The sequence below is a fragment of the Nasonia vitripennis genome, chromosome 5 (genome assembly GCF_009193385.2).
Source record: "Nasonia vitripennis strain AsymCx chromosome 5, Nvit_psr_1.1, whole genome shotgun sequence".
Classification (NCBI taxonomy): Eukaryota; Metazoa; Arthropoda; class Insecta; order Hymenoptera; family Pteromalidae; genus Nasonia; species Nasonia vitripennis.
The window spans coordinates 20,714,942-20,740,230 of NC_045761.1; the positions used below are offsets into that span (position 1 = coordinate 20,714,942).

General features: G+C 47.8%; 1 protein-coding gene across 6 annotated transcripts; it reads right to left on the minus strand.

Moving 5' to 3' along the window:
* Positions 1-678: 678 nt before the first annotated feature.
* On the minus strand, positions 679-25,269 carry LOC100124151 (runt-related transcription factor 3). Of its 6 annotated transcripts, none has more exons than XM_016986077.3 (9): positions 25,042-25,269; positions 20,940-21,406; positions 19,725-19,955; positions 11,914-12,027; positions 11,712-11,810; positions 3,130-3,459; positions 2,581-2,805; positions 2,040-2,427; positions 679-1,969 (listed from the first exon to the last, which is right to left on the minus strand). In XM_016986077.3, the coding sequence occupies exons 2-9, from the start codon at positions 21,352-21,354 to the stop codon at positions 1,636-1,638; spliced, it is 2,136 nt and encodes a 711-aa protein (XP_016841566.1). In that variant the 5' UTR covers positions 21,355-21,406; positions 25,042-25,269; the 3' UTR covers positions 679-1,635. The 6 variants fall into 6 exon arrangements, with proteins under 6 accessions (XP_016841566.1, XP_031786926.1, XP_016841567.1 ...); XM_031931066.2 differs by lacking the exon at positions 25,042-25,269 and adding an exon at positions 21,969-22,723; XM_016986078.3 differs by lacking the exon at positions 25,042-25,269 and adding an exon at positions 21,735-22,723.
* Positions 25,270-25,289: the final 20 nt, after the last annotated feature.

Here is a 25,289-nt window from a genome sequence, read left to right on the forward strand (position 1 = left end):
GCGCGCCTGTGTATACTCGGGTCGTAAAACACTCGAGAGGGCATGTTTATGCAAATACAGATTTTGCGCGATTCACCGTATAGTTCTTCTATAAATTAAAATCGAAATCGCTGGAAAACGCATGAATTATGAAAAACGTTCCTTAGTTAAAGCACGTACGAAAAAAGAGCGACGAGCACATCGGAAAAATAATGCGGAAAATGGTTTGCGGGTTTTTTATCTTGATTTCAGCGACGTGTACAGCATCGAGGGGGCAGCTTTGTGTTTTTCATCAATCACGCGACTCGACCTTTCCCGCCGCGTCGACTCTCGTTTTTAAATGCGGCGCGCGCCCAATTGCAATAGCGGCGGATAATTGAATCTCTGAAATTGGGAGGGAGAGGTCGACGACGATTTTTCGTCGATACTGATCGTCTTGTATACTGGTTTGGATGTAAAGAAAATCGATCTTACCTGGTATACTCAGAGGTGATAAGAATTAAAGTATATGTGCTTCTTGATAACATTCAATTTATTCATTTGATAAAATAATATAATAACGAAAAATACAATCGAGAGTTAAAATAAAATAAATAAGTGTCAACGAACTCGAGTGATGAAAGATAACAGAATGTATAGGAACAAAAATAACAATAAGGAAAATCAGACTAATAATTAGGGAAAGTTCAAGGGCAGCACTTGGAACGAACGATATTTATTCGATGTGTCGGTAGCTAAACAATTTCGATCAATCAATCTTACAGTCGAACATCGCCGTAAAGGGACAAAATTCAAAAGGCTCAGACGCCGGCTCGTTATCGAGCCTCGAACTTCGATATACATTATATTGCACTGACAATAGTGTTGAGTAGATTTTTTTTGTTTCCTTATACAATAGAAATTCGACGCAAAAAGTACATGTCACATCACCGAACTCGCGTTCGACAAACTCAAACCTAAACAAGTGACATACTCGGAAAGAGGTTTTCATCTTTATACTATATTCTCGGACTTAGGCGCTAAGAAATCTCGTACATTTATCTTTATTTACAACAGTTTTAGTTGAAGAATTTCACAATAGAACGATCTCGTCGTGGCTCTTTCTTCTCGCGGTAATAGCGATAATGTGTAACCACGATCGAGACACGAGTCTAGCGATTATACAAGTACAATGTGTTGTGTGTTTGTTTTTTACGTTTCCAAAAACATTATTTTATAATTTTCTATGGCACGTCATCCTGCTACAGAATCGCGCCGTGTTATGTATTTACAAACTATACTCGATCGTAAACCCTGGTTAGTCCTCGAGTGAGTCCTTATCGAGTGATATCGTGTGTGGCGAGAAAACGACGCTTGAACTAATCATCGAAAAAAAACAAATGATTCGTAAATGAAACACACTGTTGAGATTACATTCATATAGCTACAATCGAAAGTACGCAAACTGCAAAATTCCGTTATACAACCGGTCAAACTTAACGAATCTAGCATCACATTCAACTTTTCCTCCCTAACTCCCTTGATCGAAAACCCATACTCGTATATTTACACGGTAATCATACGATTATCTCGAAAGGAAATGAGGATGAGGTGCGAGGATCAGAACACCTACGAAGTACAATCAACAAATCGACGTGGACGACTCAACGGCAGTCTTCAATACGGCCTCCAGACCTGCCTGGGTTTGGGGCTTCTTTCTCTCCTGGGCCTGATGGCCTCCCTCTCGCTGATCTCGACGTCGTCGTCCTTCCGCCTGGTCGTCGTCGTCAAGTCCTGGCCGACGTTCTCCTTGTCCTGGTGATGGGTTCGAGTCTTGGTACTGAGGTCCACTGTACCCTCGACTCGGATTTTAACAGTCAGACCACGACTGGCCGGTTGTTGGTCCAGCTGATGGTCCAACTGCGTCGTTGAGTTGTCCAGCTCGTTGACGTTCTCCAGACTAGGTCGGAGTCGGCTGGACGTCTCCTCCTGGGTCAGCTCGGTGTCCGTCCTGGTAGAAACGTTACGTTTAGAATTTTTTAAAATTTCCGAAAATCCATCGATTTTATTCCAATACTCACCTAACAGGTGAGGTCCTCGGGCTACTGTCCTGCTCTAGCGACTCCTCGCTCTGGGACCTCCGCTCGATCTTGGGCCTGGGCTCTTCGCTGTCGTCGACCTCGATGCTGCCGTCTGGACTGTCAAGATCACGGGAAGCTTCTTCCTTGTCCTTGGAGACATCCTCGGGACTCGCACTGCTGCCTCGCAATTTCCGAAGATCCTCGAGCCGAGCTTGATCCGGCCTTTGCAGTCGCTGCTGGGCCATACGAAGCGCCAGCGCGTGCCACTCGGGCTCCAGGATGTACTGCTGCGTGTGGTACAGCGGATTATACAGCCATGAGGATTGCGGTAAAAGTGGAGCGAATATCGAGCCGAACAGGGAGTTCGTGGCGCCAAGGAGGTGGAGACCTGATTGGTATGATAAATTAAAAAAATTCAATTAACGATGCTGATGTAAAATCAGACTTGAAGTAAGGCATCAGAAAGCATGCCACAATTCAGATTCAACAACATTCCAATTTTATTGAATTCATTCGAGCTTGATGAGGATGGAAAATTCACCTTGAAAATGTGGATGATGACCGGACGGACTGGAGTTAGTCGGTGAGGTGGTGCTCGTCGTCGTGGAAGTCGGTTCGACCGTGGGTGGCGTCGGCTCGGTCACGGCCGCCGCCGTCGCCGCCACGGCCGACGTCAACAAGCTCGGGCCGACGCTTCCGGGAGACGCAGCCGCCGGTTCCCGTACGGAAACGCTAATCGACCCGTGATCGGCTCCCCTCGATGATTCTGTAATTGGTCAAAGTAGAGGACGATCCGGTTAGGCGTCTCGGAAATTCAGGTTTTCGTGGTGGGATCGGGTGACAAAGTTAAGTTTTTTTGAAAGTGATATCTTCCAAAGAAGGAATAGGATGATTACTCAAGTATTTTACCAAAAGCAATTTTGTGACCAAGAGATCTAACAAGCATCCTATCCAACCAGTCCTAAAAAGCCACCAATAACAGCCGCATCGCACCCGCAAAACCAAGCCCCAACGACCCAAAATCAAAACCCCAGAATCACAAGAGGAAGATAAAGCACACGCAAAAACAAGTAGTATAACATCAACCGACCATTCTCACCGTTAGCGGTAGCGGGAAGCCTCGGCGACCTCTGCTCGATAGCGGCTGCTGCCGCCACGTGGTGGAACGGGTTGAAGGCCGAGGCGGCGACGGCAGCCGCGGCGGCAGTGGCCGCAGTCGCGGTTCCGTCGGCCGCCGCCGCCGCCGTCGTCGGCTGAGGTACCGCTGCTGCTGCTGCCGCTGCCGCTGGATGAGCGTGCGAATGATGACCCGGAGGTGGCGGAAGACAGTGCGGGGGTAAACCACCCCGCGACAGGCCACCCCAGCCCTGCGCTGCTGCTGCCGCCGCGGCACCTTGATCTAGGCCGAGATGCTGGAGACCTGCAAGTTGAGGATGATATATTTTTTTTTATTAGTTCATTTTATTTACTTGGATTTTGTTGTTGAATTAAGTGATGATAAGAACAACGAGAATCTAAAAATCACGTTGAATATTTTCAATCTCATTTATTTATTAATCAAAATTCACGTTGAATAAAATGCTACTTTTTGATGGTAAAAAATTAATTTTGTGAACAATTATCATGAAATTTATAGTTAATTCACTGAATTAACGCGGTATATTATATGGTATACGCAAATTACTGCGTCGCATCGCTACCCCCATTCGTATTGCGAATTATTAATGCAAAATTCCTGATTTAACGATCATACATACGTCGTCAGTGCTTCAAACCTGCCTTGTCTAGGTGATATATCTTTAATAAATTGTACATCGATTCCACAAATTATCGTCAAACTATTCGACTCCAACATGCCATTCCAATCAACCTTCAGCTCGCTGTCACATGCGAGCTTTCGATAATAATCGATCATTACCACAACGATATCACATTGCACTTTCACAATACACGCAAAGATTAAAACCTCATCCCAAAACCACCTCAAGTGGCACCGACAAACGAAGGGACAACGACACCGCGTTCTAACAAGAAGTGTAAAATTAGCCAAAAGAGAAGATAGCCTCCAAAAGGAAGCGGCGAGAAGGAGAAAAAAAGCGAAAAGCCGAGTACAGCGATGGGGAGAGTGAATCGGAGCGGCGAGAGATACCGGAGAGTAGAGCGCGATAGAAGCGGGGAGAAAAAAGCTCCGGTTAATCGAGGCAATATCGGTTTTCAGAAAACCATGATCAATAGCAGATTATACCGTCGTCTGTGCGGGGCAGTTTAAAAAATTCCCTGAAAGCTCTGCGAGAGAAAGAGAGAAAGAAAGGAGTGTAGAAAGCGAGGAATAAGCACTTGCCACTTGTGTCCTTCGAGATATCAAACTCGGATTTTGAATTGAATTATGTAAATTTTTTTTAATTTCACTCGTAGATCGTATGAAAAAGCTCGGTTATTGACAAGCGCCGAGACGACGTACGATGTAGGAAAGGAAAAACAGCCTCATGGTGTGAGCGCAAAGAACCGCGTAAAAACGCAGGTAAGAAGCGACAGAAGAGGGAAATGAACGAGAACCGTCGGCAAAAAGAGAGCCAGAACTGCAGACGTACATCTAGCTCCCTTCGAAGCAGAAGAAGAAGAAGAAGAAGAAAAGCTGGCTACAGTGGAGCTCGCGCCGGGTGCATGCGAATGCGGAAAAGCTCCGGAGCGCAAGTTCGCCCGCAGCACAGGTGGGGAGGCGATAGCGGGAGAGGGAGTAGTCGGAGGTTTTCGAGGGGTAAAAAGCTGCCGGGGAAAGGAGAGGCTCGCGGGGGTGGGGACGGCGACGGAGTCACTGGCGCGTGGGCGTGGCGGGCGGAGATTGTGGCCTGCCGGATTGGTTGGCCGCAAAGCCCTTTTCGCGGGGCTGGCGGTGGCACGCGACAGAAAAAAGCTCCGCCGCTGTAGGGGAAATTTTTAAGCTCGATGGCAGGGGTGGGGGTGCACACTAGTGCGCCGTTAGTTTTCTTCGCTGCCGCGCGGCGCTGCTGCTGCAGCGGACGATCGTAGTTATACGGCTGCCGCTGCTGCTACTTCACGAGAGGATTAAGAAAACGATAAGAGAGGGAGCGAGAGTGAGAGAGAGAGGACAGGCGTGACTTGAAAAGCTTCCCAGGCTTAAAGGGTGGGGGGGGTTTCAGCCGACTTTTCGCTTGCAGCAGTAGCGAGGAAGGTAGTTGATAAGGGGATAAATGGAGACGGGCTTTTCGTTTACTCAGGTACCGGCGGCAGAGAAAAGAGAGGGATATAGGATGCAGCAGCTTTCTTTTTGCATGGACGATGCCGGAGCTTTCGCGCGGCGAGAGCACTTGATGCGTTTTGCAGAAATGCGATGATTCGCGGTGATAGAAAGTTTTGAGTAATTTTGGAAATTTTGGTTTAAACTGTTTATTTTAAACGATAAATATAATTAAAATTTTTAGAGACATTTTTTATAAAAAATTGGTATAGGTGAATAACGAAACGAATCAAAAACAAGTTGATCACGAAACACCACCTCAACCTCATTCAAACGCAAACTACACCATCCCCACATCCACCACCAAAAACAACACTACTCTATACCAACTTTTCCCCGCCAAAAATATTCCCAGCCATTGTTGTCCCGACACCGGCAAACTACTTCCGCTCTATTTTCCTGGACCAAGCCCAGGCACTACAAGCGCGCACTACACACCCCCTCGTACGCTCTCTTCCGTTGACACTTCGGCCGTATTTATCGATCGAGCCTGCTGCTCTTAATGATAGGCATGCTTTCGAAAGGGTCGAACTATGCGGCACTCGGTACACACTTCCCGCGCCGGTACACACAGCCGTGTACAGCGGAAAGTATACGCGCAGGAGCGGTAACATATTTTCAATTTAATAAACCCTCGCGCGCGAGCGCGAATAGCGCACGCGCCCCTCGCGTGCCTCTGTAGCTTCGGACAGGGGCGATAATTCCGAAAACAAATGAAGACTAATGAGGGGAGGGCTGCTGCTGCTACTGCTGCAAGTAAAGGGTTTTCGGGGTTACCCTCTTAAGGAGCCTGAGAAATGCCGGGCTTAAATGCTCGCGCGTAAGAGAGAGAGGGTGTCTTGGAAGAGAGAGAGAGAGAGAGAGAGCGAGAGAAGAAGAAACGCGGTGTGGGAGAGGCAAGTTACGTCGAGTTTAAGGGATGATGTATTATCGCGGCTTGATCGCTCCTTTGTGGCCTTTGTCGCTGCTATAGGGTGTTATCGCGAATGATGCGCAGCGCGATGCTGACGGGGCGATAATTGCGCGTCGTGTGTGTGCGCGCGCGCGCGTGTGTGTGTGTGTGTGTGTTATACGTGGATAGTGAAAAGAACGATCTTCGAGATTATATTATAAAAGAGCTTCGAAGGAAATCCGAAGAGCTTGAACTTAAAGAGGCATTAGGAAGCAAAGCCCAGTAAACCCGAGGAAAAGTAAAGAGTAGAGCTGCTCGTCCGGTTAGCGTGAGATACATAATAAATTAATTCGCCCATCTCTCTCTCGCTCTCTCTCTCTCTCTCTCTCTCTCTCTCTCTCTCTCGCTTTCTCGCTAGCGGCGTCGGCGGTGTAGGCGCCTTTTATCTATTCAGATCTATGCAAAGCAGGCGTTAAAAAGGCTCTTCCAGCCGCTCTCTCGAAGACTTAACCCTTACCCAGCCAGTCGACTCTCTCTCTCTCTCTCATTCCTTCGAAGCTAAATCTGTCCTTCAGCAGCGACTGTTAAGTTTATTCCGCTCCTCGCGCGAGCTTTTTTTTACACTTACTATTTTCCTCCTTGTTTTCCTAAAAATTCCTAAAATTCACGATTCCAACGTTTTCAATTTCCCCGACACTCGCGGCGTCGCCTTTAATACCCTCGCTCTCTCCTTTACACGTCGCTTCTCAAAGAGTGTACACGCAGAAGGCGCCCAGTCGCCAGATGCCGTGCCTTTAACTCGGTCGAGTTTCCCTCGCACAGCGGCAGCCGCTACTGTACGCGCGCACACCCGTTCTCATTATCGCGACGCCGAGCTTGCGAGAGAGAGAGGAGCTTCGCTTTATATACAGGTATAGCGAGTCGGGGGAAGGAGCTCGTCGATATGACGCGAGTTTCGCGCGCGCGAGGATTGCCTTCTGGAAGTCTCCTCGTCGTCACCTTGCCGACGGATCAAAGCGAGAGAGAGGCTATTTAACCGAGCGTGTACTCGATTATGAGGGGAGGAGGTGAAGCTTTCGAGACTGGAACACTGCGCGAGGTGATGTTATACGAGAGTCGAGTGGTCGTTGAAAGAGAGACGTTTTTGGATATATTTTTTTAACAATAAAAAAGGAAGCAGAATAATCGAGCAGAATTCACGCCGATTCATCCTCGGCCACCCACGTATACATCAGAGATACTTTCGAAGAGATAGACCGTCCGCTGGAGATGAATAGAAGTTAGAAAGCGGGCGTATACGGGGTCGAAGCTCGCCGCGCGTTCACGCGGTGACGAGCCGTCATTAGTTACCGTCGCCCAGTCTGTGGACCTGATTAAAAGACGGAGAGAGAGAGAGAGAGTGAGAGGGGGGGGGAATCCGGGCGGCGGCGCCCTTCCGTCCTGCGGAAAATCGCCACCGTCGTCTGAAATGTGACGCGAATTTAAAGGATCCTTCGGCCCTGTGACGCACACTTTGGCTCGACTTGTTATATACAGCGACGTGCCTTTGAGTCGGAAGATGACGCTCGGAGATCGTGTGTGGGCGTTTGGGGAATATTCGTTTGTGCTGGTGAGTAGGAATAGGGATTTTTAGGTCAGACTGTGAAAAAGCGTCGAATGATTTTCTACGAGTCTCTCTCGTTTACATCGGGAGACAGGTCTCGAAGGGTTACTCGCCCTGACCTTTCACGTCGCGACGTCTGCGATTTACGGAATCCCATTGACGATCGCCCCGACATCAAAGGCTAATCAGTATTCCGCTCGCGCGATCTCGAGGGGCTACGCGAAAAGCTCGCTTATTAGCTGATAAATAAAGGCACAGCGAATTGAAAAAAAATAAACAAATTATTCGACACCAGCCCAGGATGTACGACAGTTCAAAAGTCGTCGTGTTCGTTTGAAAACGAGGGTAAAAATAAAGGAGTACAGACACAGAGCCGGAGAAAATGAAAGACTAGCTGCAGAACGAAGGGCGAAGTAAAAAGTCGCGAATTCAGTGCAAAGCGATCCGAAGCGACAGTTTTAAACTGCTCGGAAGAGAGAGAGAGAGAGAGAGAGAGAGAGAGAGCTCCTAACAATCTCTCCCCCCAAATGAGGTAAAGGCCACCTTATTGAAACAGGGGTCGCGATTTTTCCAGGCCCCCGGAGGCGGTTAATTGACACGGGGACGGCGGAGGAAAGAGCAGAGAGAGAGAGAGAGAGAGAGAGAGAGAGAGAGAGAGAGAGAGAGAGAGAGAGAGAGAGAGAGCGTTTCTTGTTAACTCGAATCTCGTAGCGTGCGCAATTTTTCATCCCCTTAGACGAGAGCCTACGCTCTGCGTGTACGTGTATAAAAGGAGATGAAGGTCGGGCTGGATGTGGGAGGGGGGACCTCGGCGGTGAAAGTAGAAGCGATAATTATCGGAGGGGGAGGAGTAGTGACAGTGAAAAACTTTGTTTTTTCGGTGTTGTTCGAAACTATATTGCCAAGTTTAGGAGAAGGAGGAGAATAAAAAGAAGAAGGTATACTGGTACAGGGTAAAGGGGTGGGAAGGGAAAAGTTCGGCGAGAGAAGGAGTAGATTATTAGGGTGAGAGGACGGGGGATGTTTGCTTTTCTTCGGACGATCTTTGCTCGCCGAAGTCGCACCGCAAGCTCTCACCCCTCGGCTATAGTAATTAATTTTCGAAATGAGAAATCACGTCGCTTCATTATCCAAAGTGGCCACTCCGGAACACCTTTGGGATTCATTTCCCTGAGAAACTTACTTACTTATACATTCTTTAAACAATACGGGATCTGAGCGTCGTATACATCCAAAGCAGAAGATAAAGAATACCGATCGACAAAGAAACTCCGTCCTCCAATAAACTTCAGCCGAACTCAGAGACTCGCGAAAAATTCCGCCGGACACTGGCATCCAAGGTGGTCAATAACACGTGCACGTACTCCCAAGGCGTCTTTTCAAGTCCCACACGAGAAAAGGCGAACACCTACACACACAGACAGGGCAGCTCGGGACTACAGTAGTGGAGTGTGGGAGTAGAGCCGTGAAATTCGACTCCACCGGGAGAGAGACTCTATACATTCGCCGAGGTGGGACGAGCGAAATTTAATAACATCCCCCTAGTTACACCTCAATGGGCACCTTAACAACCCCTGGCGCTAGAGAGAGAGAGAGAAAGTGCCAGTATCCCCGGCAGAGCTTCTCCTACTCCTTCGCAGCTACTGCTGTCGTCTATTCATCTGCACTTCTCGCCGGGCTTCTGTCCCTTCGTTCGGCTCTGCTTCTTATACGGATATACCTATATACGCTTTGAAAGGCCTCGACGTGGTGTACAGTTCGAGTTCGTGTGCTTCTTAATCTTAAGTTTCTCGAGATTAGCGATCAGTATACTTTTTTACGACAGGGAGCTTATGAATAGTTTACATAGCAGCGCCAAACTAATCGATGAAATTATCAACTCTTCTGAGAAAACCTTACCACGTCAAAAGAATGTAAGCGCCATATACCGTTCGAGAATTAGCATACGAGTTAGCGGCCAGTATACAGTAAAAGCGCGCGTATGGAAAATCCTCGGAACGACTGACCGACGCGGCAGATGGACAAGGGCGCAACCTATGCGTTGCGGCGCGAACTACCTCGACGAAAGGGTTGAAAGCGCGCGCGCGCTAATGCCAGGCAGGTAGGTGCTGCCCCGCGGGCAACTTGTCGATACGCGCTGCCGTCGCTGCTGACCAGCGAGTGGGTGGTGTCGCTGCAGTTTTGCGTTTTCTGAATTACTGGTAATTCTCATATTGTGCTATTTTTAATTGAGGATATTACAATAAATTAAAAATAATTTTCATCAAACCGTATCATTAAAAAAAATCAAAATCAGAAAGCTCCCTCGCAAAACTGAAAAATTCCAAGTAAAAAACAATCGCCCCAACCTACATTCACCTCGCAAGGGTCACCCGCAATCAGAGCTCGAATAAAATAGAAAAACAAATCCCTCGAAGCCTCGAGGCCGGAAATCGTGAAAAATCGAGCTCTCCCTCAAGCCGAACAAAAAGCAGCAGCATCAGTAGCAAACCCTCGCTCTTCGGAAAATAAAAGCAAAACTCGAGGCATCAGCAGAGCCGAATAAATTACATTCCGCAAGGCTCACTCTCGCAGCTCGAGATATCGAGGGCATTCGCGTTCCTTGATTAAAAAAGACGAGCGTTAAAAGGAATCGACTCGACATAAAACAGCGTATCTGCCGATTGCCGAAGGAGGTATCAGCACTGCCAGCAGCGGAGAGAGGTCAAAAGGGGGGAGCGACTGACAGAGAGAGAGAGAGGGGGAGAGGGGTTAGAGAGAGAATAGCTCGAACGAAGCTCCGTTAAGCCGCTTATCATGCCGAAACAATACACTGTTGGTGCACCAGTATCAGTACCGCGCCATCCTCCGATGAATATATAGCGCTCTCTACCTCTGCGTGGGAGAGAGAGAGAGAGAGACAGAGTTATATAGCTCTTCGTAGCTGCCTCGGGCTAGTTCGATCAAATTTGGTGCCTCGAACGAGTTTCAATCGCATTCGCTGTGTGTATACGTGTATAGAGAGAGACTCCGCGGAATCATCCCGCCAACGAATTTTTCCATGATGCCTGCGTGTTTTCACCCACCGGAGTAAGGAGTAGTAGGCGAGCCGAGAATGGGCAATAATCACTTTGCCTCCCATGACAGACGACGAAAAAGTCCTACAGCTCCAAAATCGAAACTTAATTTCGTCCCGTGTTCCACTATCGCACAAATACACGTCGTTCGAATACGTACAAAAATAAATAATCGAAGCTCTCGAGCCGCGAAAAGTTATATCTCGAGTCTCTCTCTCTCTCTCTCTCTCTCTCTCTCTCTCTCTCTCTCTCTCTCTCTCTCTCTCTCTTCGGTAACTACCAAGGCTGACGTCGTCGACGTCAGAAGGTGGTGCGGCGGCTTTGACTCGGCCGCCTCTACTATACTCGGTACAGCAGAGCTGGGATATTCGGAAGGAGAGGAAAAGGCAGAGTTCGCTGCAGCAGCAGCTTCGGGATTAATCAGAGTCTCCGCTCCACTTAGGCGCCCGGGGAAAACTCAATTTTGAACGGCGCCTCTGTGTCGTCGCTCAATTTTGACGCCCCTCGAGTCGGCGCAAGTAGCGCGCGCCTGTTACACGCAGCCTAGCCACCTTAAGTGCCGGAGAAGAGGGTAGTAGTGGTAGGAAGATCGATGCACGCGTTCTATATCTATATATATATATATATATATATATATATAGTGCATCGCGCGTTGCAACGTATAAGTATTGCGCGCACTTCGACAGCCCTTTGAAGGATCGAATTTCCCGCGTGTATTACTCGCCGACTGGGGCTAATGAGAAACGCTTCTTTTTTTGGAGGAACGTGTGGTCGGTGAGTCAATTAGAAAGAAGATTAAGAAAGCGAGAGAAACGGGGCATATCTACACGTGCAGCTACTATATCTAATCACGATCGCTTACCAGATAGCTTGAATCCCAGCGGGTCCTGCGGGTGTCCGAAGGGAAACGGCCGTGGCCCGAAGTGGAACGGATGAAACGCCTGATGACCTAAAAACAAGTCTAATGTTTACGTAATTTTCGGGCTGCTTCGTTCATCGTCGTATTCTGGCTATATGTTTTTATAAACCGAAGAAAGCAATTATATCTGGGCTTTTGAACTCACGTGTCTTTGAACGGGGCTCCCGAGGTCCGTCCACCGTCACCTTGATCGCCTTGGACAGCGTCGCTATTTGAGGTGGCGACGTCTGCAGCATTATCGTCAGTGTGAAGCTTTTTCCTGCAACGAGATGAAAATCGAAAATTCGAAATTAAATAAAAGTATATCAGCAAATAGAATATTTTTTTAACTCCGAAATGTATTGTCACAAAGCTTTCTTAAGAAGGAAGCGATAGCCCTTTTCCAATATCGACCGCTAGATGGCGAACGTGAATCCAAAAGTGAAGTAGCGTATCAAGAGTGTAATAACATCAAGCGAAAGCTATGAAACAGCATCGACGAATGTGACAAAGCGTATAGAATAGTTCCACCCATTTGAACGTATATGTGCTTTTAAGTCGGTGGTGCGTATCTATATACTTTGTCCCATTTATCGTACGAACTACTTAAAAAAAAAAAAAATGCGCATCAAGATTAAAAAATTGATTTTTTTCGTTACTTATGTTGCACACGCAGGCCTTATCAATATCTAATTCCCAAATATAGTACGTAAGCATCTAAATAAAAAATTCCACCCCAACGCACTCTCCTGACTAATTCATCCCTCCGAAACCTCACCCACGCAAATCCCGCCAAAAGAGGCGTTAAACTAGTCCCGCGAATAATTGACAAGACTGCGCTCGCTCTCTACCTTTGTCCGTATTCGCGTTCGCTTCCATAATACAGAGATTAGATCGGCATAAAGGATCCCGACCTAGGATATATCCCGCGAGGCCGATGCTTCACTCGCGCGCGTGAAACAAATTAAAAAGCATCGCGCGCGCGCGCTTTGGTTTCTCGGTTTGCCGGGCTCCATTATTCAGATCCAATCCCGCCGACCGCGAGCCGAGCATTATTTATACCTGACGACTCCTCGAATTTCTCTCTTTCGACCGAAGACCGACGTTTTTCTGGAAGGGAGAGAAGGATGATTTTTTTTGTTTTGTTGGAAGGGAGAGTGTGGGTGGAAATTGAAATTAGGGTGTGATGAATAAGTTAGGGCTTGAATAATGGAAAATGGTGATCGAACGGTTAGATTTGGTTGTTTGGAGATTTTATTGGGTCGGGATCGGGCGGGTTTAAGGTCAGAATTTTTTGTGTGATTCTCGGCTATGCAAGCTTTGTACAACGATTAGTAATATTTTTAGTGCCAAGAACATTGAATTGCTAGAAAAACTTTTAATTATCCTTCAAATTCGATGTGAAGTGGATGCTCCAGTAAAATTCTGTCTGCACTTCAAAACAGCGAAAAATCTCAAATTTCCCGCTTTGTCCAAAAGCTCTTAAAATTTTATACAAGCACTCATTTTTGACAAACCAGATCCCAAATTTAAGCTCTTTAATTGTACTTTAAGTCTATATTAGTTTGCATTAAAAATTCCATCCCTTCCCGAATTTTCGCCAGGATATTTTTGACTTTTTCACGAACGTCAAACAAAACGCGTATAGATTTTTTTTTTTTTTTTGCATGGCATTTGGAACTCGAAAGTTCATCGCCTCATCTACGCAAGCCTTCCACGCTGAAACGCGTATAGATACATAAAAAAAAGCGAAATTCGACCAAACTCGCCAAAATAAAAGCGAATATTTCCTCAACTCCGCGACACTCGTCACACACACATATCTACACAGACATAAAAAAGACGCGAAGCGCGGCGCTTAAACTCGTCCGTCGACATCCTGAGCACGTCAGAGCCGGTACTAGCTTATATAACGGGGGCTGCAGAGAGCTTCTCCGGATAGCACAGTCATACGGCATGCAAAATACTCGCCGGTGAATGTGTGTACGCAAGAGCGAGAAATAAGGGCTCGGTTTTATTTCACCCAGCGGTGTTGGCCTTGGTTTTTACGGTGAACCGCGGCGTTAAACACTCTCTCGCGTCGAAAGTTTGCCCAGAGCGAATTCGCCTCTGTCGGTTTGTATTGTTGGCTTTTCCCGCCCGTGCGTGTGGCTGTCCGGGTAATGGTATTGCGAGCTATCGAGTTTGCGAACGGGCGACGAAAAAAAAGCGCTGGATTTCGCGAGGGTATAATTGTTTTAATTGAGGAGGAATACTCTGGCGAAAAATTGGGAGGGAATGATTAATGGGCTCGATTTTTCGACTTAATTAGGAGGCTGCGCTCGCTTCGTTCGTTCGGGCGAATCGTCGGAAAAAAAGCGTGTGAAAGAGTCATTTATTTCGAACTGACCCTCGTTCCCCAATAAAAATAATCCCAACGCGCGACTCATCCACCGACGTCTATCCCCGACAAACGAGAAGTTACACGCTTTCAATGGATAAAAAAGCTCGAAAGTGCCGAAACGGCGGTGAATTTAATTAAATCACACGCGACGGCTCTCGCCCACTAAAAGAAAAGCGTATACAAGCCGATTTGCATAAGAAGAATTCGAGGTTAAAGTCGAAGCAGAAGAAGACACCCCACTACGCTCAGTTTCTCCCTAACGAGCCAGTGAGTTTATTGCCGGCAACGTGTCGCCGCCGCGGGGGCGTTTATGAGGCATTATGTGTAACTCGGCGGAAGAACGACGTATACATAGACGCGCAGGGACACGACCCCCCGAGCTTGTATATATAGATGTATACGTGCTTCTTCGCTCGCGTGCGAGAAATTATACACACGCAAGCCCCTTTTTGTCTAGTCGCTTGTCTTTGGTTAGTTATGTCGTCGGGGATGGATTCAATGAGAGGGACATGCTCGCGCGAGTGTCGTGTTTATCACTGCTGGACTCGCGCGTAATGGCACGTGGCGTCAGCGAATGTCCGACTATTCCGAGCGAGTTCTACTGATTGTTAAAAAAAAGTATACAGAACGATAATGTAGAATTAATGATCGATTCCTCGTAATAGAACATCGTCGAAAAAAAGCGACCGCGGCTGGCAGGCGGCCGACAATCAACTAAAAATCGAGCGCGTCGCACGTGTGGTGAAAGACCGCGGAATGAAAAATAAAAGGAAAGAGGGAGACTGGGGACTTTTGACACTTTTCGGCCATATTAGGCAAATATTTTGCATCGGAACACGTCGAATTGACGTATGGGCGGCAAGCGGAGCTTCCGTCCGCGCACACATGCCACTGCGGCAGGTGACGAGAGAGAGAGGAGGGTTGAGTTTGCCGAGGGATCATGCATAGCAGTACACAGCGTTAAAAACTCCCCTGTTTGCCCGGCGGAGCGACGGAGGCTAACTCGGATCGTTATTTCAGAGTGTTTGTAGTCTTTTAAGATTCTGACGTTTTGACTGGCCTCCAAGAGCTAGTAGGAGAAAGAGATGTGCCGAGCTCGCTCGCTCACTCTCTCTGGGGTGTGTTTCGCGTGTCAGAATGCCTTGTAAAAATGACGGCTGACGCCCTCTTTGCCACGGATGTCGAGAAAGCAGTCTTCCACCTTTTGTCTCTCCTCTTGTTTCTTCCGAGGGCAAACACGGCTCCGGTACGTATACCTTTTTGGCAAAGCACACACGCGGGTGTAAGCTGCGAACAGTTTTAATTCCGAAAAATTCGTTAAAGAATCAAAGCTCGTCGGGAAGAAAAAGAGAACAGCTCGCGATCGCATAACGAGCCTGCATCGTTATAATATTCAAACAAACGAGCGACAGCCTCACATTATAATTCGCTGCAGCGAAGCGTAACGTCACACGCCGTGAATATATTCATCCTCGCACTTCCTACACGCCGATTCCCGTTAACGAACAATCGAAGCCCCGCACGACGTGTTAGCGCGAAATCTCACGGCGAACAAAAGAAGGGCGTCGGCAAAAAGAAGTTTGTTTATACGGGGCGAGGCGCGCGCTCATCCGAGCGTATGCGGCCAAGTGTATAACGAGAGACGGCGCGAGAATTAGCATATACGTATGTGTGGAGCAGACGACGACGCAGCGAAATGTTTAATCCGCCTGTGGGCCGGGGATTGTTTTAATTTTTAATTGGTAAAAAAGAATCGCGTTGTAGAGAGGAAGACGAGCATCGGCGCGAGAGAGGATTTATACGCGGCGCGACGTCTCGATACGTGTTATACACGCAGAGAGCGGCTCATTATTACTGCGTATTAATTGCAAGCTCGCGCTGTTTTCGCATCGAAATTAGAGGATTTCGTATAACCAGTGTACAGCGACGTCTCTGAAAAATGATAGAATCGATATGATTTTTTTTTCTCTCTTCTCGCGGGAGATTTCGACGAGACCCTTCTCAGGATCTGACTGACCTTTACGACTTATTAAATCATTTCTGCGTGAGCTGCGCGTGAGACCCTCTTCCCTGCTATTCGTCGTCTGACGCACGAGATGATGGAACGTAGTCCGTCGGCCGAAAACAAATAAAACGGAAAGATTTTATTTATTCAAAATTAACGTTATCGCCCTCATAATTAGAACGACGTATACACTCGCGCGTGTAAATCTTCGCAAAGCGCAAACAGCAATAATTCAAGCATCGAGCGATAATCTCAAATTTTTCATCCCTGAGGATCCGGAAAAAAGAAGGGCAAAAATCAGTCGGAAAACAATAAACAAGGTAAATTCCGTCGACAGCTGCCGATAAATCTTATATACACAGGGCAACGCCGTATACGCGCGCGGAGCTTCTCGTATGTACGATTCATCAAAAGGAAGCTTAAAATCCCCATAAATTGACGCCGGCCGACTGTGGAGCCGTCGCGCAGGTGACGACGAGAGAAACAGCGGAGAAGGTATGCGCGAGCTTGACGGACTTCGCGAGGCACATCGATCAGAGGATCTACTCGAGCCTGTCGATAGCTGTATCAGCCCTTGCTCCCTTGCGCGACGGCCGTAAAACACCGGTAACTCCGGTATTTATGCGACGGCGCGGCGCGGGCTTCGTCATTTTTATCCTCTGCGCAGATTCGTTTTTTCTTTCGCCGAGCGAGTTTATCTGTCGAACGAATGTACGTGTGTTTCTTGTGATTATTTTTCATAGAACAGTTTAAATTTTCTGACCAAACTAGACTATACTACTCGTCCCCGCACCTTCTACCAATCGCTCGAGAATCAAAAACTGCAGCAATAACCATTTTTACAACAGGCATAGAGACATAGGAGCATCGATACACTCAAATTCCAACGTTCATTCGAACAATTCGTCCCGCAGTCTTCCTCCTCTCTTTCGCTCCATATTTCCGCAGCGCGTCCGGCCATCTCACTCCATTTGTTTATTCCGCTCTTTCTAGCGCTATATACATGCACTGCACACACACGAGCGAGGGGCATATGGCAGCTTTCGTGCTCGCATCCGAGAGGTTGACGCTAATCCCCGTCGGGAGAGCCGAAAGGGGTGCGGACTTGATATACGGTCCTGCGCCAAAACGATAATATTCACCCCTTCACATCGGCGCAGCAGTTTTCTCTCTCTCTCTCTCTCTCTCTCTCTCTCTCTCTCTCAGTCTCACTCGCGAGAATTCCGCGAACTGTGCAACTTTCCGCTTTTCTCTCTCGGCGAGCTCTTTCCAACTGTTCCCGCTACTCCGACGGGGCTAAATACTCGCCGAGAGCGCCGTAAGGAGGTGTGTGTACAGGTGCTTCGCGCATTTGGGTCATCTTTTTCCGAGCTCTTGGTGTACTGAATTTTCAGCTTCGGCTTTTAGTTCGCGTTTCGCGCTAAGCTTCTTTGAGACTGTATACGTTTTATTTTTCATACGTGCGGTGGGTAATACGTATCTTTTTGAAAATCGTACGCGCGCGCGAGATCAGCACCCATGCAAAGCCTAGACTATGTACAGTAACATAATCATCCGCAGAAGCGCAGATCCTCCTCGAAAGACTCTCGGGCGTATAATAGGCGAGCCGAGAGCACCAATTAAGGGATATATCGGCAAAAAGCAATCCGTCCCGGTGTGCCTCTCTGTCTATACCATAACACACGCAGACACTGCAACGTCGATGCCGCAGCCGATCGACCTTCCATCTCTCTGTCTCTCTCGTCGCGTTATACGGTATATATCCTCGTTAGAAGCCGGCCCCGTAATGCAATAATGAGGGCTTACTGCCATGGAAACCAAAGCCGCTTACGCCCAACCACTCAACTGGGCCTCTCGCGTGTAGCCGCTTTTCCCGCGCTTGATATGCGCTTGCCTCTCTCTATGTGTGTATATATATATATATATATATATATATATATATATATATATAGACCTATATAGAGACACACACGCGCGTGCCTGTGTATTTCTTTGGCCCCTCGTTCGAGCGACGATTTCGGCTGTGTCCCTGTCTGATTTATCGGTGGAAATTGTCGGTTGTCCGGGATTTTTTCGTGCGTGTTTTTTACTGTCGTTTTGCGTGAGAGAGCGAGTGTGTATGTGTGTGCGTGTGTGTCTCTCGGTGCAGCGATTTTTTTTTATTTCCCATTTTCGTTCGACTCGGCCACTGTTGCGATTTTACTTAGAGAGTGTAGAGCTCGCCTGCGGCTCGAGTGGATTCTCTTGTTCCTATGGCCTATCCGGCTGATTCTGACATCGCGCTTTGGGATAACGAACCAGTCCGAGCTTTTTCGAGGCTTCCACCGGTATTTTAAGACTTAATAGCGCTTCTTTTTTATAAATAATCTATTTCGTTTGAGAAAATAAAATCGAGTCGATAGAGCGTGAAAGTGTCGCGAGTAAAACACCCCTGTAGAGCCAATCATCAAAAATCAAGTCGAGCTTTCGCCGAAGCTCCGCGGACCTCTTCATATCCCCGGCCGCGCCCTCTTATAAGATACGGATCAAGACTTTTTCTCTCTCGCCCCATAGTAGCGAATCGTCGACGGCAGGGAAAAGGAGGAGGAAGAGAAGAAAAAAAGGACGACGACGCGATCGCAAACCTCGTAATTTCCTTTTCCAATTTGCCATAAACAAGTCGACCAGCCGCTCGTTAAGCGGCGCGACGCGTCCGTGACTTTTTTCGCGTCTCGGAGAACTTTCCGATCCTCTGCTTTAGTATGAAAAGGAGGGGGTCGCAATAAGGGGATGATCCGTCGAGATGTCGAGAAACAGAGAGAAAGAAAAAATGCACGGGATTGAAGTAGTTAGGAAGTTTTCGTTCGGCAGAATCTTTGTTTTCTCTCGCGAGAGCTTTCGAGTCATTTGCATGATTTGTATACGATTTTTAACGTAGACTCTGTTAAAAATTGACTTCACGGCATGTAACAAGGGCACATTCCCACAAGTGTCCCCCGTGAAAGCGTCGCAAGCTCCGTGGAATTCGGAAAAGTTTACCCACACCACATCCAAAGCGTCGCCCTTAAAAATCAGCGATGGCAGGGGCGATTATTACGGGGAATTATTTAAGAGGCCGCGACTTTTTCAGCCTCGCTCCTGGAAATCTTCCGTCTTCTTATACGCATTCCTCTTCTTATAGCCGAGTCGACTGACGTGAATTATTGACGTCGAGGAGCGGCGAATTAAAAATGTCCCGCCGTTGAAGGAAAAAAGAAGCAGAGAGAGAGAGAGAGAGAGAGAGAGAGAGAGAGAGCGAGAGAGAGAGAGAGAGAGAGAGAGAGAGAGAGAGATGAATGGTAAGAGGGAGAGAGAGCAGCCACGTTTATTTGAGGAGTGAATTAAAAATGAGGCCGAATAAGGGCTCGTTTACCGAGCTGCCTTAATGTCTAGCTCTCTTTCTCGTTCTGTGCTTCGCTTTCCCTTACGTATATAGTAATCTTCCTTGACGTTTCACTTTTTTCGATCGGATTTTCGTTTCAAAAAGCTCGAAAATAAATAAAACCAAACTAGCGGCCAAAATGGCACACGTCCAGCTGTACCACAAATTCAGTAAGAAATGTTCCCTCACCTCGACCACTGCGACCGACGAACCTGAGGTCGTTGAACTTGGCCACCTGGTTCTTCATCAGAGCCGTGGAGTTCCTCAACTCTGCGCAGCAGTTCTCGTCGTTGCCCGCCCGGACGGTGACGAGGGTGCCGTCGCCCACTTCGCCAAGAGCCACGACCTTGAACGCCACCGGCAGAGTCTTGTTGGACCTCCAGTGCGATGGCAGGACTGTGCACACCACGTGCGGAGAACCTGTAAGCAGTTGGGTAATTGTTTTTTTTAATTAAATTTGCTGAAATGTATAGTTAAAGCTACAAATTTTCGAAATCCAAAATTCCCGCATAAATGCACCGATTAAATTCCACGTAATTTATATTCTTCGCGGTTTGTACTACTAAATAATCCGCTTTATTCCGAGTTGAACATCAAACATGCCATCGCGCATATATGCAGCCCTCTCGCAGTTTGGCAACTCCCTCGTATTATATCCGTTCGATCGATGTAAAAAGTAATTATTAGTAATGACGCGCGTGGGCGGGCGAGCTTGTCGAAAAGCTTCAAAATAGCAGCTTAATCGAATTTCGCGAGAACGCGCGCCGCCATATGCGCGAGAGATAGAAAACACGATAGCTGGTAAACGGCGAAACCGCTAATGTCCAATAGTGGCTTTGCGTATTGATTTTTTGTGCTTTGCAGTATATCGGCCGATTGAATAATGTTATTCTCTCATACGTAACGACGGCTTCGTCGCAGCGCATAACTTTAGCTTTTCAAAGCACTATGATTATATAATGTATTTCGAATTTTCGATTGTATAGGGACGTTTGTACGCACGGATAGTAATCGCGCGGAATTCCCGCCGTCGTTCGCGTAGGTATACGAAGGGCGCTTTTGTTCAATTTGGCCTGAATTAATGTCCGTCAAAAAGTGTCAATCTGCGTGTGTAATGCCGGCTTCAATTGCCACGGCTGTATAAAAGTGTATTTAAAATCCAGCTATTCGTCACTTTAAACTGCGCCACGTGTGCGCCGCGATGACGCTCCTCTCTGTATACTTGTTATTTGTAAAAGTATATAGTCCAGTGGCGTAATTTATTCGCTGTAATGGGATATTTTTTTTTAACAAGTGCAAGGATCGCAAATTATCGGGATAAAAAGTTTCATTAACAAATTAAGTCAGTCGTGGGCTGATTTTTTAATCGAAAAATTGAAAAACAAACGACAAATCAAAACCCACCGGTACGAACAAGTTCTCCAGGATGTTCGGCCAGCAGTCCATCCAGAGTCCTCTCAGCCAGTAGATCGGCGGTGAGGGCATAGTCGGGCAGTTGACTAGCCGGCGCAGCGGCTTGCTGCTGAGCTTGCGTCTCCCCCGACAGGTGCATCGTTCTGCTTCCGTTTCTCCGCAGGGACGACGTCCTCGACCTGCGCAACCTGTTACTGCCGCTGCTGCTATGCTGCTGGTCCTGCTGATGTCGATGCTGATGCTGTTGCTGCTGATGGTGATGATGATGGTGATGATGGTGGGACGAGTGATGGGGAAGATGCTGCTGGTGGTGGCTCTGCTGGAGGCGCGAGGAGGGATCGGAGCCTCCGCCGGCGTAGTTTTCCACCGCTACGCCTCCTCGGGCATCTCGCGCGGGATTCGTCATGGGCCTCAGGTCATCGGCGGCCTGCCGTCACCTGCTGATGGAGCATTCTTGCCTTTAACGGACGGATATGGGGGAAAGGTTGAGTTAGTTACTGCTATTGATGCAGGGCGTATAATTGGTTACGTCATTAAAAGATCTTTGTTGTTGTATTGGTTTTTAAAAGATTCAATTAAAATTGCGGACACTTGTAATTGAATGATTCTGTGTACTCTATACGCGCACGGGTGAAATTGCTAGAGATTTATCGGCCGTTGCGTGAGTTTTAATCGAATTTTGTTTATCAATTTTTAATGCTGCTTTTAAAACACAACGGAAAAAGCCGCGAATCGATATTTTATTTTCGAAATTTTCCACTGTTTTGAATAAAACTCTGTCACTACCTTCGCGATCGCAGTACTGTTTTCCCGTCACTCAGAATTGCAAAAAGTTTTTCACAAATTTCACTTCGAACGTCCCGTTCCTCCACAACGAGCTTCACCACCCACCTACCGATCGACGGCTAGTCAGTTGGTTCGAGGCGCTAAGGAGAGATCGCTTAGCAGCTTCAGCTCGCCTACGGTGGTAACAATCGAAGGGAAATCAAAGCCACAGAGACACGAGTCTTAAGAAATTACATTTGTTGTTTTCCCCAACGACGAATTCGTCTGGCTGATCCGACTCCCTTTCAGCGCGGCGCGCCGATCCTTTGATCCTTATTTCATTATCCCGCCGGATAGATCCGTTTGCAGATTCTCCTCCATCCCGGGCTTGCTTTCTTTCTTTCACGAGGGCTCGATTGCCAAGTCGCGAGGAAAATTCGGTTTATTGGAATCGTCCTTGTCTTCGTCGTCGTCTTAGTGACTCATTCCTCCACACACTGTCGTGAGCTTTTCTGCGTTTATGTCTGGCACTGATAACAATTTAACTCTACCGATCAAGTCAGGTTTATTTAAATAACACGTCACACTCCGAAAATTTCGAGTTCTCCCGCACACAAGTATAAAAAATCACAGTGTCACAGCAACCGATCTCCAGCGCGAGTCCAAGTCTTCCTCAAAATCAGCTCGAAGAAGCGAGATCGGCAGAGCAATCGTCGCGAGGAGGCCAAGAACAGTCACGATAATAAGGTTCACCAGTACACGCGATCAACTCCTGGGCACCGCAGAGGCGTTTAACTCTCGGTCGGTCGCGCTCTCGCGGTCTCGATTCGGTGCGCGGCTCCTGCTACTGCTGCTGCTGCTGCCGCTGGTGTTGGCAAGGTGGCTGGCGGCTTCTGCGGTGGAGCCGCGCGCGGTGTGGTTGCGGTGTATTTTTGAGGCCGCCGCCCCCCGGCCGCACACACCACCACCGCCGCTCTGTGCTGCCACGATGTGCAGAGAGAGAGAGAGAGTGAGAGAGAGAGAGAAAGAGAGCGCGAACGAAACGGGAAAACGGAGAGAGCGTTGCCGCCCCCACCAGATTTACCCGCGCGTTGCTGCGCTAGTAGAGCTTCCGCTGGTGGGGGTGAGCTTGAGCTTTTTCCGAGGGTAGGGGAAAAATGGACCCCCTTCTCTCTCTGCTCTGTGAATCGTTGCAGCGGTAATGCGAGGGAGAGAGAGAGAGAGAGAGAGAGAGAGAGAGAGAGCGTTTTGCCTCGCTGTCCGATGCACGCGAGGGGTGCTATACTGGCGTGGCAGACCGACGTTGACGTTTTATTCCGCCACTTTTCACGTCTTCGGACACTGCTGCGTGACACCCTGTGTACCGCATATAGTATACTGCCGATTCTTGAGACTTGGCCTTTTTTAAAATCTCTTCTACTTTTTTTTAATATTTAATTTCTATGATCGTAAAAAGCTACGTTCGACCACATCGAAGCTTTACTACTAATTTTACGTCCTCAAAAGGGATTACTCGAAAAATGAAAAAAAAAACAACCCTCGCCAGCATCGTCGAAAAGGCCTCCTCGGAAGACCGTCTCGCGAGCAGCTGCAAAACGACACTGCGAAGAAGGGAAAACAAAGACGACGGAAGCAGCCCCGGCCCCCGTGTAGTTGCGTTTAGCACAAGAGCGAGAGAAGGAGAGCCCTGTGTGGGGGTGATAGAAAGAGAGACTCGGCAGGAGACGGGGGGTCGAGAAACTCGACAAAGTGTGTAGAGGAAAAGAGAGAGAAGACTCTGCAGAAGTGTATTCCCCGTCTAGCAGTCGGCCAAGACGCTCCGCGCAATTATCGCTATCGTCGCCTTTTCGCCTTAATTACAACGAGTATCATATCATACACATATGAATTTATTTTTTTAATTTCGATTGCGCATTAATTTTCTAATATCCACAAGCGATTAGTACGTGCGCATGACGTCCGCCTAATAAAGCTCACGAGTATTCGTATAGCGCTGCCGTGTGTATCCCGGGGGCAACTAATCTATTCCAACTAAATTCGGCGGTACGCCATACAGAAATTTGCGGTCTCGCATCATTCGCCGAATATAAGCGCTCTCCAATGTACTGCAACATTATATTTACTCCGAAAACTACACGGCACATCCTGTATGTATCGGCAAAGCTCGTACCGCCGGCGCTTGCAGCAGCCGAGGTATTTTCGCGTCGGCTCGCCGCGAGCTCTCCCCGGTGATGAGCAATTAAAAGTCCATCATCGCGAGCCTCGAATTATCGTATACGAAGAAGAGAAAATACTCCAAAGTCGTTCCGAGCGTGGCATCCGGAAGTCGCCCCCCCCCCCCCACCAAGCATCGTCGGATCTCGCATCAGTCGCGAAGAGCAACAATGCAAAGCTCGTGGCAGGCTGCCATACAGTAGTACTGCCTGTATCCGTGCTGGCATTGAGTCTCACCCTCGCGTGTGCCGTCGCGCCGTATAGTCATCCTCGTCGTCGCAGGAGCAGAAAAGCTGCCTCGATCGCTGGAACCCCCTCATAGGCCCGCGACAAGCTCCCGCGAATTTAAGGCCTTGTCATAACACGAACCGCTAAGTATTCACTAATTTGGCCAATCGTCGTTTCTCGCTGCCGCGACTCTGAAGATTGTATTTTAAAAACTGGATTATTCTAGCGAACGTGTAAGCGAAAGCTACGATCGATGATCCTCGAGGTCGGTATAAATCGCTTGTGTCGCCGGCGTTTTTCGACGAGTTAATTGGCCCAATTACCGGAGCCACAGAATCGAGTAGCGAGTTATAGCGTCGACAGCCAATTAGACTCGTGGATTAGTTTCGACGCAGTCGACGCACAACTCACGCGCTCGCGCGGTCCTAACGAGGTGCTAGACCGAGGCCGCGATATTGTCGAACCGCAAGTGACTCGCTGACTCGGGCTCTTTGCTGGTCAGCCTGCGATGTGTGTGGAAAGAGGCTCGAAAAACGATGGGAATTTTGAATGGTGTAAAAATTGCTCGAATTCACGGCTCGATTGTCGTTGCTGTTCTGTCGATTGTTGTGAGATGAACTCAAAGCTTTTTAATTTTTTTTTAATACGTGTAATTTGAGTTTGAGATGAATCGTGTTTATCGGAATGATGCGCGGAAAAGTCATTAATGTAGATTACGTCAATTAAATTTCCGAGTAGGTAAACGAAAATGATCGGTTCGCGTAATGTTAATTATCACGAGTTCCGAAAATACTTAATTGGGTCGACTGTATTCTTCGATTTATCGTACATTTTAAACATTGTTAAGACACAAGTATAACCGATTTTAAATAGAAAAAAAACACACCTCACTATATCCTTTTCCACCAGTGTACTACAAAATCTCCAGCTTGAAAACCGTTGAATTCATCGATAATCTTCCCAAAAAATTACTCCACGATCTCGACCAAACCACCTCCAGTCCCATCGTCACTGATCGTCACTCGAAAAAAAAAACTACTAAACACCACACTGAGACCTCTCGCGAGCAAACCAAAACCAAACCGCGCGCGAACCGAGTCAGCCACATGGTAGCATCTCCGGCTCCCAAGAAGG